The sequence below is a fragment of the Podospora anserina genome, chromosome 1 (genome assembly GCF_000226545.1).
Source record: "Podospora anserina S mat+ genomic DNA chromosome 1, supercontig 4".
NCBI lineage: Eukaryota > Fungi > Ascomycota > Sordariomycetes > Sordariales > Podosporaceae > Podospora > Podospora anserina.
This window is the reverse complement of record NW_001914853.1, coordinates 67,683-84,854: the sequence shown is the minus strand read 5'-3', so window position 1 is coordinate 84,854 and position 17,172 is coordinate 67,683. Positions and strand designations below refer to the sequence as shown.

The following is a 17,172-nucleotide window of genomic DNA, read 5'->3' as shown; positions in this document are numbered from 1 at the left end:
AAAAAAAAAAAAAAAAAAAAAAAAAAAAAAAAAAAAAAAAAAAAAAGACAAGAATCTTACATCCAAGAACAACCCCCTTCTAGGCAGGTATCGCCTGTGGCCTCAGCAAGAAGAAGGAGAAGGAGAGGAAGAAAAAGAATCAGGTCTGCGCCGCCGTTGCCGCCGTCCCAAAGAAGAAACACCATTACAAAAAGCAGTAGTACAACAAGTATACGCTCGTCAAACAGCCAAACCCCCAAAACGCCCAGCTTGTCAAAATGCTTTATGCTCCGCACACAACAAGAACAACACCAGAAAAAGACTTTCCATCATCAAGCAGCAACTTCCTCGCCTCCACTGAGCTTGTCATCCACAGAGGATATTACCTCCTCGGGGATAGAATCCGCACTTCTCGTCCGCGCCCGCATTCTGAGCTCCAGCGCGGCCTCCTCAAACGACCCCCTTCTACCCCAGTTCCGGGGCTGTCTCTTGAGGAACGCACCCACAGCACCGAGGTAGCCCTCATGGCGCAAGAAGTAGGCCTGCTTGGCCCCCTTGCTCCAGAACTTGATGGCGTAGCTGAGGGTGTTCATCGTTTGGGGGTGGCCGCGGATGAATGAGCCGCCAAAGTAAATGTGAGACAGCCCGTGGATCTGGCTTTGGAGGTAGGCGATCTGGCCAATGTTGTTGCTGATAGCGTACAGCAGTGACCTGGAGATGTCGGCTGACGAAAAGGGGCGGCTGGGGTCTTTGGACATGAAGTCTGATAGTTGCGGCTCGGGCTGTTCCACGTCTTCGTCTAGAAGTGGTGGGGTGTGCACGCCATTGTGGGTACGGGGTTGTTGTTGGCGATGGTGGAGTTGATCCTTGTGAGCAAGGCCGCCGCTGTCTTCGGCTTCGGTCTCGGCTTGCCGCTTCTTGCGGAAGACTTTACCAAACGAGCTGGCAATGGTGGTGCTCTTCAGGCCAATCTTGCCGTAGTCGGTGCCGTAGATGTCGCCGACGAGCATGTCCACGTTGCTGTTGTCACCTTCAGAGGCAAGGTCCAGCATCTCGTCGAATGTGCGCGCACCGGTAAGGAGACTCAGGAGACCCCATAGAGTGCCACCTCCTAGTGAAGTACCGCCAACACGCTCATATTCCCGGGGTCCGGAAACTTTGAGGAATGATACGCCAGAACCAATGTTGACAAGGAGGTATGGGTATACATTGTCTCCTGGCTCCACGAACTGCATGGGATGTTCTTCCGAGTAGGTGAAGACCTCACGTGGGATCTCGTTGATGAAGAAATCAAGGCCAATGATCAGGCATTCCATTTCATCTTCCCTCAAGACATCGACGCCGAGTACCTCTCGGATCTTGTCGTAGAACTTGTAGGCGCCGCCTCCTGTCGCCATGACACAGAGTTCAGACGCCGGTGGGCTGTTGGCCCCGTTGGCCCGCTGGTACCTGCGCTTCAGCTTGCGCATAAACTCGAGGCAATCATCTATATGATCCGTCTCAAAACTCTGGAAGTTGAGCCGTCCGCCCGGTTCGGTCGAGTGAGCCTCTCGGGAGAAGTAGACAAGCTTGGCAAGGGAACCACCAATCTGGAACGACCAATCAGCAAGATGACATCATTGTGAATTTCAGGGGTCGCAGAGCCTACATCAATGGCGATATGGCTCACAACGGCAGTGTGGTTCGGCAGCCGGATATCCTGGGTCTCGTGCCGGACTGGCGACCGGCCGGGGGATCCGCTCCGGCCGTCATCGGAGTGCGTCGGGGTGCTGCTGTCCTGGTCGACGATGAATGCGCCCTTGACGTTGATGCGCACCGAGCCAGGATGGCTCAGCGTCTCGTCGATTTCGGCAATGCAGACGGTGCCGGACCTTTCGCGACGGCCGTGGACAGGAGGAACTTCGTTCGGGATGACAAGCGATGAGAGGATGTTGCCATCGGTCGGGGCGTGTGCTCCGTGCTCCCGGGCCTCTTCGCCCACGGCCGCCTTCACGTCTCCGGAAGGCAGCGGGGCATCGGCCTGGTAGATATCGTTCGGCATGGTTCGGTGGTCGGGGGGTGCTCTCCCATCAGGGGAATTGAAACAGCGATGGGAAGGTGAGTTCAGGGAGGCATCAACGTGTCAATGAAAGGGGCCATCGGAAGCGGAGTTTTTATTCGCGCTGTAGAGCGCTCAACCTTTTTATTTTCCGGAATGCTCAGAATTACTTCGTAGAACTCATCCCGCACGCTCATCCTGGCGAGTTTTGAGCCTGCAGCGCCCGCAGTGGTCCGGTCCCACGGCTCAAAAGCCAGAAAGTCGGGTTATCGATAAGGCGCGCCCCTCCCTTCTGCGCCCGCATTGCCTGCCCATTCGCCCGAGGTCACGCCCCCAAAGGAGAGAAATGCCGAGTTCTGACCACTGTTTTAACGCCGCCAAGCCAACCCCTCCATCCATTCTCCCATTGAGAAAGAAAGTCTGGTGCTATCGTCTGACAAACGACTCGGTTCGCGCCACAACATTTCCAGCTGTACGAGCCAGCCCCGAGGCATTGTTCGGCCGTCGGGAGCCTCGGTCGTCTGCAGCATTCGTCTGACAGCACCGCAGCACCGCAGCACCGCTCTGTCCTCAACTCCAAATTCATCGAGGTCGCCGTTGGGGCTAAGAATGGCTCCGTCTCCGAGCTCTCGGTTGAGTTGGGACTTTGCGTCTTGTTTTGCTCACTGTTGTTGAATTTCCCAAACCAAGACCAAAGTTCGAAACCGGCCTTATGCTAGCTACAGACACAATCATACCCGTCGTCACGTCACGTCATTTTTGAACCTGGGACCCATATCCCCGATACCATATAAAGCAAAACCCCCAGATTCCCCAGCTTTCCCAGACCGCTTGTGCTTTTTCGAGGTCCGAGTTGATAGTGTTACAAGTCATACATACTCCGTGTTTTCCCCGGACATACCCCAATCCCCTTGCTTATACGACTGCACATCATCGTATTCAAAACAGATTCCCACCCGGAAGCGGCACAAAAATCGCCGTCAACCCCCCCGCGCAAATAAACGCAAACAGCAAGCTCTGCACAAAAATGGTGTCCTGGATCTGTCTGAGCGCCGGTTCCTGAATCCTGTACGCATGTTAGTCTGGTCCCTACCCACCCCTTAGTAGTAGTACTCACCAAACCTCCCTATCAAAAATCTTCCTGATCAAATTCCTTTTCTCATACTTGACCACCCACGGCTCATTCTCAAAACTGTTGCTCCCAGTCTCCAGACTCTTTTCACTCCTCACATCCTGTTCCTTCTCGTTCTGCTGATGGTCCTCCTCGTCAACAACAAACAGCTCCCATGGCCTCACGTGTCTGTGATGGAGGCCATGCAAGACCACGCACATTCCCTTGTATGCTGCTACGAGTGTTGCAACGCCAATCACCCACCCTATTGCTGGCAGCGCCCTGAAGCCTCTAGGGGCAGATGACAAAGTGAGGATGATGGCGGCGATGGTGCTCAGAGCGATAGTGCCTACTCCAAGGCAGCGGGCGAATGTTACTCTGACAGGGTTACCATTGCAAATCGACCAGCGGATGAAGTTGGGGTGGGCTTGCTGACGAAGAGTGGACTCTACGCTCCTGACCACCACCCTCAGCGCAGAGGGATGAGTGGTGAAGCAAAGAGCTTGCAGCACAGCCTTTTGCTCCCGGTCAGAAAGGTTGAGTTGCCTTGGGCTGCCGGACATGATATACGTCGCGATGATCCTGTCCAACTCGACCCTGAACGGCTGAACCGTGAATGGGGCCTTGAGCCCAGCCAGCGCAAAGGCTTCGTTGGCGGCAGTGTTGTAGGTTGTTGCTGTGGTTGAATTAGGGTAGTGATGACCACGGTCTGAGGGGGTGCGAGGGGGGGTACCAAACGGATCCCCACCGTTGCTTGCTGCCAGGGGGCTTATGGGGGTCGTGGCAATGGTGGTGGCCACGGAGGGCTTCCGGATGGGCTTCTCAAAGTCGGTGCCCTTGAAGATTTCAGCCACGGCTGGGCTGACAGACTTGGAGGGCTTGACGCGGGCCTTCTCGGCCTGTTCCTTCTTGATACGGGCAATGGCTTCTTCCTCCATCGCCAGGGTCCATTCTGGTGCGAGGGCGAGGTCCGCTGTTTGAGCTTCGTTGAAGCGCTTCTCAAAGTCGCGGTACCATAGGAAAAATTGGAGATTTTCGGCAGAGCGCTCGACGTAGATGAGATAGTTCATGAAGTCACGAACGGTACAAGGCTGAGGACTTCATGTTAGCAGATGTCTGAAGGGGCGGAATTGAAGAATCTTACAGGGCAGGTGCCCCCTTCGATGATACGATCAAAGCTGAGAGGCGGCGGGATACCTCCTGAGCTGCCCGACCTGATCGACTTCAAGGATGTGTCACCTTGATTGACAGATCCATCTTCAGACTGCTGTGTCGAAGCTTGACTGGCGCTTGTTGCTGGTCTTTCGACCAAGGCTGGCCGCCGATAGTTCAAGGGTAACAGGTTTAGGATTGCCATGTTGAACGAATGTAGCAACCAAGGCGTGTGAGCCTGGAACAAATGGTGAAGTAGACAGGGAGGAGAAAGAATGAGCGTCTTCAACAAGTTGGGTAGGCCTTGGCACCTTCGACCTTGGGGCAGATCAACAAGGTCAATGTGAGCTTCAAAGGACTGAGTCAGTTGTGGACAATAACGTCAACTGGGAAGGGGCAAGACAAGGGGTGGAAAGGTGCTCCAGTGACCTGCTGATAGAGCGCTGGTTACAGAGTAAGAGGGTTTGAGTGCGGAGGGGGGGCTGCTCATATACTCTAATTCACTCAACTCCGTCATTCTAACCCCCTCTCAACATGCTGCAAAAGCAGGGGATGATACTTCTTGCTTCCGTCTTGGTTGGTGGGCATTGCTAAGTGGCTTTCACAAGGACAGCTGCAAGTGTTTCCAATTCACCGCGGGGCTTCCCGTATCGACTCTGGATGCCCATTGGTCTTCATAATGCTAGCTCGAGGTGAATCGAGGGAGACTCGGAGGTTAGATGGAGGGAAACGCCACCAGGGACAAGATATCATGGACAGCGGCCGGAGAGGTTGCGAGATAGGATGAAAAAAGCAATTTGGCGGGCCTCGACCTGGGATGTCCCGAATCGGATGTGATCAACACACAGACTCCTGTCGTGATTGGATGAAACACCAACGTCAAGATCAGTTTCCGTCCTGGAAACCCGCCCGATTGGAACCTGAGAATCATATCGAGGGCCTTGTCTGGGCCTCCGGTCGTCTCTGCCGAGTCCCGGCTGATATCTCAGACAATAGAGGAGGCTTGTATTGAACACGGCTGAGCCGACTTTGGTCTCGACTTGAATGTGTCTCAAGTGCTCTCTCTTGAGTGAGAATTTCTCAGTCCCTAGTGTAAGTTGAGGATGGCCAACTTGTATGGAGTCGTGCTGGCCCTTGCTGGGTTCTTACATACGAACCCGAGGCTGGAAAGATTAGATGCCAAGAGTATTGGTTCAACACTGAGAAAATGACGGCCGATGGTCTTCGCGATGCTGGCAGATGATGCAAACAAGGAAGTCTTGTGATGGAGAGGAAAATCGTGGTTTCGTTCCGACTTGACAGGACGCTTGTCTCGTGCCTCGTCCCGTTCTCATGCAGTGATTGCATCGCATTTTTGACTCTGGTTGGTCCAATGTCATGCAGCAGAGAAAAATCTCAGTTGCAGAGACACTCGAGAAGCGTCGAAGTTGACTCTTCACAGTCCCACTCGGGAAGTGATTGCCCAGTCTCTGGACAGGGGGGAAGCTCTCAGCGTAAGCTCGGGCCTGAGCCATCCCTGTCGAAAATCATGAATCTGTTCGGCTCCACAAAGTCTTGTCGTGGGGTTTTGATCCAATCAGAGTTAGAGATCAAACGGCCAGCAAGATCCATCCTCCTGTCTCGAGATCTGAGCTGCCAGTTGTGGCTGAAGTTGATCGCCGACCTCCAAAAATTCCCACCAAGTTTTGAACCGTATTTTGAATTTGCGTGCCTTGGGGAGATTACGGATGAGAAACCACCCCGCTTGTTCGTCCCCATCTCATTAGCACCGCCGGCATCCGTCAGCGCAAATTGACCTGACGAAGATCTCCAGACCAAAGCTTTGGTACGGATGTCGACCCGTCCCTCGCAGCTTCAACCACCTACTTTCCAGAGGAAGCAGGTGGGTGATAGTGGCTGCAGGACTGGAATGTCTGAGCAGCAATTGTATCGAACATCGAGACCCTCTCTCGGCCGCAGCAAAGTCTGTCATTTTTGTATCCAACACTTGCTTTTTTTCGGCTAACTGGACCTTTTGCGAAGTGGGCGGCAGCTTGCCCCTCACCTATTGCCGTTGCTTTTGTAACAGGACCCTTGGAAAATTAGGTCCAGCCATCCGATTGAGGCCTCGATAAAGTCTGCAGAGGCCTCAGGATATCCCTCGAAAACAGACCTTTCTACGTTCAAGCATAATGCTATTGTCCCTCTTCCGTTTGCCTTCTGTGGTCTCACATAGTCACTGAACCCAAAGTAACAGCTTCGTCCTAACCGATGAATAGCAACTAGCATAATGCAGTTGGACGTTGATTGTTCTGGGCAAACGCAATAATTACCCTTACTTGACTTCCGAACCTCTTCTCTAACTGTACGTGGTTAGAGGGCATTCCTTGACAGCTCTGTCTTGCAGCTTCAGTGGCGGACTAGACGCAACGGCCACATATGACAGCTTGGCTCGCTCTTTTGATTCTAGCCTAGGTAATCTATCATATGCTTACAAAAAGCTCACTTTGGCGATCTTTCGGCTGGTCGAGGTCTGGTTTTTGGACTGCCAGGATTCAGAACTTTCCAGAGTCTACTGGCCCGGTCTCTCTCGCTTCCTCGCTTTCTGTTTGCTCTGAGGAGCCTTTTGGATATCAGCTCATTGTCTTACCCGATCAACTTACCTGGGAAATAGAAGGGCAGTCTACCTAGCTATTCAGGCAAGATTGCCAAGCTACCATATATATTTGTAAGAGTCTGTGGTGATATTGCGCTTCAGGTACCATCTTGATGGCAACGGATGATATAACAGACATGGCTACGCAAGACGCAAGGCCGGAAGGTCATGGGTAGTGTATATGTTCTATAGGCCAACAGATGTAAAGGTGGCCGAATCAAGGATACAAACTTCCGGCTCGATTCAGTGGAAAGGGACTCCAATCTGTCTGTGGTCCGCCGACCAGCATCCGGGCCGGAGCCGGGGCCGAGAACGGCAATTGGCGATTGACGTCACCACCACCCCGCATGCCCCGCCCCCCGCCCCCCGCCGCAAAGTCTATCTGCGCGAGACCGACTGATATTTGTAGATTGTGAACCGTAGAATATTACATGAAATACCGTACTATCACTTCGGCTGTGGGATTTGGCGACTTGGTATGGTTGAAATGGTTGTTAGCACAATAGAAAGCTCGCCGGCAGATCCGGTGGGGTTACGTGGTTTCAATATCAAAACTCTCCGATTCCGCCCCGAAGAGGTATGGGAGCACCCGGAGTTCATCTGATGTTTTCCAACATATCCCCTTCAAGAAATTGAGTTGAAGAGTAACATTTCAAACAAAGAGTATGGAAGTGTCAGTCTTCACTCACCTGAAACTCGTGCTCATCTTCCACACCGATTGCGCAATATTTCCCGCGATTTCTCTACCACACAGGCCGGACTTAACGTGTGTGACAGCTGCGCGGGGCAGGGAGGGGTGCATGCCGAAGGCAAGCGGACACCGGCGAGCTCAGTCAATAATAATGCAAACTTCCGTCTCCCGCTATAGCAGCGAGATATAATTTCAAACCATGGCTCATATATAAAAGTTTTGTGTAACCTTAACTGTATCTCTCTCTCTCCCGTCTGAAGATTTGTATCCTCATCTTCTAGAACGTAGCAGAAACAGAGTAGTAACTTGCAACTCCCGTACCCACCATACCAATACCTCGTTCCTACCCCTCCAATTTGATATTCACTCACCCCCACCATCTCCCCCGTTGACCACCACCTCCCCTATTTATTTACCATCCCGAACATCCCAACATCAACCACCACCACTCACCTATCCCATCCCAAATCAAGTTTTCTCCCCACAACACAACCCCCTTTCAACCATCAAAATGTCCGGTCTCAAAGCAGGCGACTCCTTCCCCCCCAACGTAACCTTCACCTACGTCCCCCCCACCGGCGACCTCAACGTCACCGCCTGCGGCATCGGCATCCAATACGACGCCAGCAAAGAATTCGCCTCCAAGAAAGTAGTCCTCGTCGCCGTCCCCGGCGCCTTCACTCCAACCTGCCAGGTCTCCCACGTGACCTCCTACCTCGCCAAGCTGGACGACCTCAAGGCCAAGGGCGTCGACCAGGTCATCTTCATCGCCTCCAACGACCACTGGGTCATGGCCGCTTGGGGCAAGGCGAACGGTGTCAAGGATGATTCTATTGTATGTCTTCCTCCTCGTGACATGAGAGAAAGGGTGTGCTAACCAGGTGAAAATAGCTATTCATGTCCGACGCCGGTCTGGAATTCTCCAAGAGCATCGGCTGGACTCAGGGTGATCGCACGCTGAGATACGCCATCGTTGTTGACCACGGCAAGGTCACCTACGCCGAGGTCGATTCTGTTAGAGGCAGCATCGAGAACACTGGCGCCGAGGGTGTTCTTGCTAAGCTTTAAAGTGGCTGTCCAGCCCAATTATGGAAAAAGGGGACATGGTCGGTTTTATGAACAACACCGCGGGGTTTGAAACTATAGATTTAGAAGGATTCCCACATTCAAATGTTGAGACCCCTTTCGATGTTCCAGGCTGAAGTTTATGACCCTTCGTGAATGAGAGAGTCCCTAAAACAATCATTGCCCATCCGGTGTGGCTCAACCTAAGCTTTGCGGGCCCATAGTCTCATGGTCTTTATGGATCTACCTGTGATGGTACCCAGTTACTCGACATTATAAAAGATTCATGACGGCAAGTATGCTCAACGTTGAGCGACATGCTCCAAGAGTCATCTGGTGCCTCGTCGTAACAAGCCTTTAGTTTGGGAATTTATACATGGCTGGGGGACTGGGGAAACCACTGCCCGTGGTATTCACAAGAGAAACAAAAACACGACACACAGAAAACCACTTCAAATATCCCGCGAAGCGGCCCATGTCAGACCAATGCATAAGTCGGCATTCTGTGAGCTACCCATGCAAATCGTCTTCATACCCGTTACGTAGGAACCCAATCATACAACCGGCCCCGTGGCTTTTTCAGAAAGGAACAAGCTTTTCTTATGACTTGTCCATTCATCAAAAAAAGAGTAAAGAACCCTCCCTGTGGAGAGGTTTGAGAGAGCAGGCATAATGAAAAAACCGAGTACCGACCGACCGACTCCGCGTTTCCCTCCGGTCACAGGCAAGACCGTTTTGTGCGATGGTTGTGAAGATACCATTCGTCTATTCTCCCTTGTTGTGTTTGCCCAAGATAGAATATCATCTTCACCCCAGACCTAAATGCAACCAACCCAGAGATGTAACCCCTTAACGGCTGTGGATGGCAGGCTTGGACTGCGCACCCTTAGCACCCTGCTTGCCGACGATACGGCCCTTGGAGGCGTTGGCAGCAGCCTTGGCCTTCTCAGACTTCTTAGCGGCGGCGGAAGCAGCCTTCTTCTCCTTGGCCTCCTTAATGGCCTGAGCGCGAGCAGCAGAGCGGGCCTCGGGGCGCATGGCGCGGCGCTCCTTGATCACATCGAGGGTAGCACCAACGATGGCACGCTGGGACTTGACGGTGCGGCGAGTACGCTTCTTGGCAACCTCCTGTAATGGGTGTCAGCATGCCGTTGTCTTGCTCGATAGCCATCCTCCATCTACATGTCCTCATCGTCCTGTATTCATATAGAATCCCCGCGAGCTATCCCAGCGTAGGTGGATCGATCGGTGTGTGCTTGTGGAGAGCCGAAGCTTGGAGAGGGAATGGAGGGGTCGTACCTCAGAGATACCCTTCTTGTGTTGTCTGCGGTAGAGGACAGTCCAGGCGATGCGGCGAGGGTTCTTGCGCTGGAGGAAAAGGGACTCGGATTTGCCGTTTTGGAAACGGAAGATCTTACTGTCGCCACGGACGTACAGCTTGCCCTGTTGCAGAGAAAGAGCCAGCGTTAGCCTTTGTGCTTCATATTCCAAGTATTTCCACCTCATTCAAACGGAAAATCGACGATTATCTCCCCCCCAAACTCCTCGTGTCGTCGGTCGCGTCATGGCGTCTGCTCTGTACCCAGCTTGCCAATTATCATGCCATGTCGAGTCGGAGGAGTCTGGGGGAAAGTCGCCATCGTTCGAAATCGCGGGAATCAATCATTTCGTACCTTGCCAGGGTAGATCCGGGCGCCGGAGAAGGTATCCTCGTAGGTGCGCATTTTGGCGGCTGGTTGTCGAAGATTGTCGTTGTCGGGGTTGCTTCCTCTGAGGTTCAAATTCCCAGGTCGATTTTGCCAATTCCGTTGCAGGTTGTGCGGGTAGGGCTGCACTGTGATAGGTTGAGCGCACAGACCAGCAAGACCCGCCTTTTGAATCTTGGCGGGTGACGACCGGTTCTCTTTGTGTGTCTTGGCCTGCAGTGGGGCTCCAACTTGGAGATGTGAAAGCACGACAGCAAGCTGAAGGACCAACTGGTTACGCGTGGAGGGATGTTGAAAGGCTCTCGCTAGGATCTTCATGTATGTCAGCCTCTGCTAGGAATGATTATTTCACATTCAAGCGCTCGGTGCCTGTCTTGTGATGGCCTGCTTCTCAAAGTGTACATTTCAACCCTAACCCCGTTTGGAATTCACCTCACAACACAACTATCATCCTGGATTCTTACCACTGTCATCATGACCCGTGAAATTTCCCATAAGCTGATAAATCCGAGAAAAGGAGATGGCAGTAACAGCAGACGAAGTGGCTAATGTTGTTCTCTCAGAGTTCAAAAAGCTCCCAGCCAAGAGGAAGCCAACTGTCCGTGGCAATGGCCTTCATGAATGGGTGCCCCTGAGCGGCATCGTTGCCAAAGGTTGCTTCATCACATATCTCTTTGTGGTTATACCAGATATCTGATTCTCATGTCTTTGCTCAAGGCCCAGCGTTTCTGAAATGTGTAGCCCTGGCGTAAGCTCTCTACTTTGGCCCCGAATCGTACCCTTGCCTCACTAACACGGACCCAGAACCGGCATGAAATGCCTCCCAGCTTCCAAGCTCCCCCAAGCCAACGGCGTAGCCATTCACGATTGGCACGCTGAGGTCCTCGCTCTCCGCGCGTTCAACCGCTTCATCCTCGATGAGTGCAAACGCCTCACTCTAGACAGTACCTTCACATCAGACTTCCTCTGCCGGACCTCCTCTTCATCACTCCCACCATTCATTTGGTGCCCAGACGTATCCCTCCACATGTACTGCTCCGAAGCACCGTGTCCGTTCCCCCTGTCCCCTTCACCGTCTCAACTAACAACCCAAACCTAGGCGGCGATAGCTCCATGGAACTAATTATGGCCTCCCAACCCGACTCAACCCCCTGGTCATCACCAATCCTCTTTTCCGAACAACCAGACGGTCAACTCCTCGGAAGAGGCTACTTCTCCCACCTAGGCATCGTCCGCCGCAAACCCTCCCGCCCGGACGCACCCCCCACTAACTCCAAATCCTGCTCCGACAAAATCGCCCTCAAGCAATGCACCTCACTCCTATCCTCCCTCACCTCCCTCCTCATCTCCCCCAAGAACGTCTACTTGACTTCCTTAGTCCTCTCAGAGTCGCAATACTCAGAGACGGGCTGTACAAGATGTTACGGCTTCGACTTTGACTCCTCCCCGCCGGGAAGGATGTCCTGCCTTACAACCAAACCCCCGACCTGGGCTGACGGTTACAAGACGTCACCATTCAAAATTGAGACAACTCAACATGAGTTTGACTACTCCAAGCGGACGGTGACGGCAAGAAGTGACAAGATCTCACCCTCCAATCTGGCTGTTTGTTGGACTTACAACAAGGAGGTGGAAGAGGGGATAATAGGAGGAGTACTTCAGGGCCGGAAAGCATTTGATATCAAGGGTGCGAGTGCGGTCTCCCGCATGAAGATGTGGCGTTTGGCTGTGGAGGTGGCGGAGGGTCTTCATGGCCCGGAAGGGGAGCTCCTCAAAGAGCTGAAAAGAGGGACGTATGATGAGGTAAAAGAGGAAAGTGTGTTGTTGCAATCTAGGAGGAAGGTCAAGGAGGAGGTCAGAGGGGAAGCTTTGAAGGGCTGGGTGAGGAACACAGGGGACGGCGGGTTTCGCCTATAATCTTAAGAGAACTTACGCAGAGTCCCAGTTCGTCAACTTCAGGCGAGATACTATTGCGTGTCCCAGTCTAGCTAAGTGAGCTACTCCATGGCATACTATTAAACACGGTACCACCATCACTTCACCTTATTGCTTTACACAGTCCCATTGTTTCTGCCGTATTGGAACTCGAGTGTTTGGGGGGACCGTCAAATGTCCATTTCTTTGATTTTATCCCTCCCTTGGCCGAAACTTTCTTTGAGTTTGGGGCCTGAATGCAACGAAGAACCGTAGACGCCGCCATCCATTATCGCAAGCGCAAAATCACTTCCCTATTCCTCATCATAAACCTGGGGTGGGGACAAGGCAGGATGACCAGAATTTCGTAGTAAGGTTTTAAGATTTTGGTATCGACAACATCTTACTCGACCTTGTTCTCGAAGTTCTCGCCAGCAACGAGGTCGGGGATATCATCCTCCTCGTCAGCCTTCTCGCCCTTCTGCAGGTTCTGGTAGCTCTCGGCGAGCTTGCGGAGGGAGGCGAGAGAGTCGGGGCCGAGCTGGTTAAGGATCCCGGGAACGAGCTCAGTCAGCTCCTTGTCCTCACCGTTACCGTAGATGGCGAAGGTGTTAGCGGGGACGGCGGCATGAACTATTGCCAGTTAGTACCTCATATCCCTTCCCATTATCTGGTATCGGAGTGACGAACCCTTGGGAGCGGCGAAGTGGATGACGTTGCCGTCGCTCTTGAACATGTTCACCTCCTCAATGGCCTGGATGGGCTGGACATTGAGCTTCTTGAGGGAAGCCTGGAGCTTCTTGTCATCACCGGCGGAGCGGGCAGGCGCACGCTTGACCTTTCTCCGGGGAGTACCCTTGCCACTATTCGTCACAGATACATGTCAGAATCGAGTTCGTCATCGTTGTTGTTGTCGTCGACAGAATGGAAGAATTTGCATCTAAACATACCCTGTCAAGGAAAGGTGGGTTAGCCGATCGGTCCAAGTGCGGGGTGACAACTCATTTTGACAATGAGGGAGGGACGGAGGGACAATCCAACATACCGATACGAGCGGAAGCACCGAGCTTCTTGAGGCGTTCCTGAACATCCGCCATGTTGTCTATCGAGAAAAGTGGTGGTGGAGAAAACGAGAGATGGTCAGAAGAGACTCGGTGATGTCGAGCTATAATTGATCCAGTCAGTCTGGGCAAGGGTTTTGGGGTTGGGCGGCACACAAAAGCTGCAGAGATGCACCCTGACAGTCCTCTAGCACCGCCATTCTGGGCGATTTTCCACTCGAAAATCAGCCAGGAGAACGTACTCTTTCAATCGATGATTTTCGGGTCCGTGGAATCTCCGGGGGTATTGTGACAAGCTCGCAAAGTCTCTATCCTCGTAGCGGCGTCGGTGGTTGGAGAAATTGTGTGCGCCAGGCCCTGCCCGAATTTTTCGCTCCCGCAATAACTTTTACCCCACTTCTGAGCTTATTGACCTGACCCTCACCACCCGCTGACCGAGCCGAAGCGTTGCAAGAGCAAGTTCGGATGATGAGACACGATCACCAGCCACTGGCAGACATTTCAAAATTCATGAGAAGAGCTGTGTATGTAATACTACGAATAGCCAATACCCGCGAGTCAATGTAATAATTTGCGCCGAATGTGAGATACCAGAAAACTAACTGCCCAGACGCCTCTCCATGCAATACCCTTTCTATACATATACAAGTACTATACAAGGACCATCCTTTTGGCCACAGCTGAGGTGAGCTTGTTGCGTGTGTTTTACTTGCCTTGCTTGCCCGAATCCACTGGCAGTCCTGCCTCTTTTCTCATGGCCTCTCTTCTTGCCTTGACTTCCTCGGCAAGTCTCAAACTTTCAGCGAGCTTCTGCTGTCTAGCCATGTTGGTGGCACTGGCCTTCTCTTCCTCCGCTTGAAGAATCCAGACTACAGAACACACCATATGAGCTTTCTACCTGCACACGGAGAAATGAGCCATTGCTTACTCGGCTTATCGGATTTCGCCTGCTCCTTCAGCTTGACCACAAAGTCGTCAAACTCCTTCTCACGTTCATACCTCCTCTCCAAGCTGCGCTTTTGAAGCTCCGGGTTGTACTTCTGGAAGAGCTCTTCGTCTGTCGGTTGAAGATATCTAACAAGAGCTGGACCACCCCAAATAACACCCCCTCCGCTATTAAAGCTTGTCAGTCGTCTTCTACTTTTACGAAGGTAAGTAATAGCTTACGCCACAAGCATTTTGGTCCATAGCCACCAGTTGACCTTGCCCATCTTGAAGGTTGAATCAAAAAGCTTCGCGGAATAGTGGCTCAAGAGTCTAAATGTGCAAGAAACAATGGTAAAAACCGTATATATTGACGGGGAAAGTGACGTTGACGACCTCGACTTATAAGATTCAATATGAGACGCTTGGAGGCTCTCTATGATGCTGGCTCATGGATGAGGTCAATCCAAGGCGGCAAGAAGTGGCAGAATTGTTTCTCTGAAGCTCGGACCAGCTGTTCTGTCTTTGGAGTCTTGGCAAAGAAGTTCGGTGGTCAGTAGACGCCAGCTGCCCACTTTTCTTTCAACTCACTCAACATGAGATCTTCAACCCTTCACTCATCCACGGAGGCAACCGGGCGACCGATCGTTGCGGCTGACGGAGGGTAGCAGCAGGCCAAATGGGGCCGGGACGACCGCGGCAACTCCCTTCTCTCCTGCAGAAGAGGCACAGCCAACCCCAGGGCGGCTTTGGGTCCTAATTCGTCCAACCAAAGTCTTGTAAGTCTTGTGTTGATTGCCCCTTTGGAGACCCGAAGTCCAATTACAAGCTCGAGCTCAACATGTCTCCTTTCATTCAATGGCACAAATGACAAGCATTGGCCACGAGGCATCTTCGCTGTACTCGATCATCGTCAAGAGCCTTCGAATAATGGCGCTAAACCTTTGCCTTACCTAGGTGAGCGAACCTTACAAGGTAGCACGGATGTTACCAAAGCTTGCTGATGACAAGCTCAACAGCTTCTGAAACACCTACCCCGGCACCTTTAAAAACAATCTCGGATGTCAGGCGGAGAAGACAAGGAACTTTGCGTTCTCGAAGCCTCAACGCCATGCCGGAGAATGTGTTGTTGATGTCTTGGGCCCAGGCTTAGAATGTCGATGTCGTCACTGGTCACGGGCGAGGGTCGAATTCATGTACGGCGGTTGATATCATCCTATCCAGTGAGCCAGTCAAGCAGTAGAAGATCCGAGCCAAAGAAGTTCCACAGGTTCTCCTGCGGTGTACTTAATCTCATTGCTGTGCTCCTTAGTGATGTGGCCAGTGGGCCTGGCAACATGCTCGCCACTCTGACAACTTAGCCGCCGCAGAGTGTTATGTGTTACGATAACATTCGACAACACATTGACAGATCTACGGCCAGACTATGCAAAGGCGCAGAATACTCCGTAGGAAAATTAACCCGACTCCGCGTCTGGAGTTCAAAACATTGACCTGGTTATCGAGCAGCAGAGCCATACATAATACCATGTTTATAAGAGTAGTTGATGGGTTCGATACATGTACCTCGCCGTTCTCCTGCTTAATACTTGATTGCTTTGCCTGCACACAGAGTTGCAACCAACCTCACCACTCAAGAAATAGCACTGTTCTCAATCAACTTGGCGACAAGCATCGCTGTTTCATAGTTTCCTCATCTCAGCACAGGAGCTCAGCGAGGTGGAAAATGCCCTGGTGGCGGACCTTAGCGGGGTCCTCTAATGCCGGGATCAAGCGAACGGGTCTGGAGAATGGGCGCCGTTAGAATGGGGCTTCTCTCCGGATACTTTCATCCCGCCGTTGAGATCTCAGCGCTCAGCCTCTTCTCGCGGTCGCTGGTCGAGATGACCTGAGATTGTAAAGGGTAGGTAGACAACAACATGGTGAGGAGGACACACTGCCGTTGATTTGCTGTGGTCCGACTGTCCGAGACCCCTAATGAATGCATACAGAACCTGTCACAGCGTAACAGCCTTCGGCCCCGCCTTTTTGACGACCCGGGCGTCACCTTTACCACTTACAGCGTGGTAAGGAGGGGCTCCTGTCGCGGCAAAGACGGCTTATTGCGACCTCGACTGGGTCACAATGCATTCCTCCCTGCCCATCTTTGCCTCATCGTTTTCCGCAGGCCCAGGTCTCCAAAAATTTTGACTGCTGTCATCCTGAGAGCGTTTGAACATATATTTTTCCATATTTACAAACAGTCGCCTGGCTCCGCTTTGTAGCCATTCCACTCCTTGACGAGCGCCACTTCAAGAGTTCACCCTTCCTTCATCTCTGCTCCTTTTTTACGACCTCCAGCCCGATTCCACCTTGCAACAACTTGGGCGAATAGCACGACAGTCTCCTCCGAGTTTCTTTGCCTACGAGCCCTGGTCTGAACTCGCGATCTGATTTAGTGAGGCCGCCGACATCTGTCACCCCGCCCCCGAACGAGCGCTCAAGCGGGCCGAACTCGACTCAAGCCCTCCTACTAAAATTAATTACTCGCCATATCTTTGTTGCCGTCGACTTCAGACCTGCGTAGAAGTGGCACTGCCAGCTCGCTAGCAGTTAATATCGACATAATTTTACCGACGCCATACTATGATCGCCGCGCAGAATTATTGAGGATCAAAATCTCAAGGGTCTTGGTCTGGCTCTAAGCCGAGCAATAGAAAGACGGACAAACGAGCGCCAGCACAGCACGGCATAAAGGCAGGCCCTCGGCGTGTGTCCAAGCATGGCCTATAACAGCCAGTATGGAGGAGGACCTGGAGGAGGGTATGGTGGAGGACCTGGGCAGCAACGACCGCCGCCGCAAAGACAATATCCGCCCGGGCCTGGAGGACCACAGCAGTACAATGGGCCTCCTCCA

The 17,172-nt window shown here is 52.5% G+C and overlaps 7 protein-coding genes across 7 annotated transcripts; 2 read left to right on the top strand and 5 right to left on the bottom strand.

Moving 5' to 3' along the window:
• Positions 1–311: 311 nt before the first annotated feature.
• PODANS_1_14520 (uncharacterized protein) lies at positions 312–2,020 on the bottom strand (the record flags this gene model as incomplete). Its single annotated transcript, XM_001906849.1, has 2 exons — positions 312–1,568; positions 1,649–2,020. The coding sequence occupies 2 exons, from the start codon at positions 2,018–2,020 to the stop codon at positions 312–314; spliced, it is 1,629 nt and encodes a 542-aa protein (XP_001906884.1).
• A 936-nt stretch (positions 2,021–2,956) lies between these two features.
• On the bottom strand, positions 2,957–4,485 carry PODANS_1_14510 (uncharacterized protein; the record flags this gene model as incomplete). Its single annotated transcript, XM_001906848.1, has 3 exons — positions 2,957–3,083; positions 3,135–4,219; positions 4,273–4,485. 3 exons carry the CDS (start codon positions 4,483–4,485, stop codon positions 2,957–2,959), a joined length of 1,425 nt encoding a protein of 474 aa, XP_001906883.1.
• Positions 4,486–8,117: 3,632 nt separating this feature from the next.
• Positions 8,118–8,674, top strand: PODANS_1_14500 (uncharacterized protein; the record flags this gene model as incomplete). The annotated part of the gene is made up of 2 exons (XM_001906847.1): positions 8,118–8,441; positions 8,498–8,674. The coding sequence occupies 2 exons, from the start codon at positions 8,118–8,120 to the stop codon at positions 8,672–8,674; spliced, it is 501 nt and encodes a 166-aa protein (XP_001906882.1).
• An 846-nt stretch (positions 8,675–9,520) lies between these two features.
• PODANS_1_14490 (uncharacterized protein) lies at positions 9,521–10,395 on the bottom strand (the record flags this gene model as incomplete). The annotated part of the gene is made up of 3 exons (XM_001906846.1): positions 9,521–9,799; positions 9,971–10,114; positions 10,345–10,395. The coding sequence occupies 3 exons, from the start codon at positions 10,393–10,395 to the stop codon at positions 9,521–9,523; spliced, it is 474 nt and encodes a 157-aa protein (XP_001906881.1).
• Positions 10,396–10,897: 502 nt separating this feature from the next.
• Positions 10,898–12,294, top strand: PODANS_1_14480 (uncharacterized protein; the record flags this gene model as incomplete). The annotated part of the gene is made up of 4 exons (XM_001906845.1): positions 10,898–11,030; positions 11,095–11,125; positions 11,182–11,426; positions 11,477–12,294. The coding sequence occupies 4 exons, from the start codon at positions 10,898–10,900 to the stop codon at positions 12,292–12,294; spliced, it is 1,227 nt and encodes a 408-aa protein (XP_001906880.1).
• Positions 12,295–12,694: 400 nt separating this feature from the next.
• Positions 12,695–13,388, bottom strand: PODANS_1_14470 (uncharacterized protein; the record flags this gene model as incomplete). The annotated part of the gene is made up of 4 exons (XM_001906844.1): positions 12,695–12,924; positions 12,982–13,154; position 13,242; positions 13,337–13,388. 4 exons carry the CDS (start codon positions 13,386–13,388, stop codon positions 12,695–12,697), a joined length of 456 nt encoding a protein of 151 aa, XP_001906879.1.
• A 669-nt stretch (positions 13,389–14,057) lies between these two features.
• On the bottom strand, positions 14,058–14,563 carry PODANS_1_14460 (uncharacterized protein; the record flags this gene model as incomplete). Its single annotated transcript, XM_001906843.1, has 3 exons — positions 14,058–14,221; positions 14,281–14,465; positions 14,520–14,563. 3 exons carry the CDS (start codon positions 14,561–14,563, stop codon positions 14,058–14,060), a joined length of 393 nt encoding a protein of 130 aa, XP_001906878.1.
• Between the last annotated feature and the right edge of the window lie 2,609 nt (positions 14,564–17,172).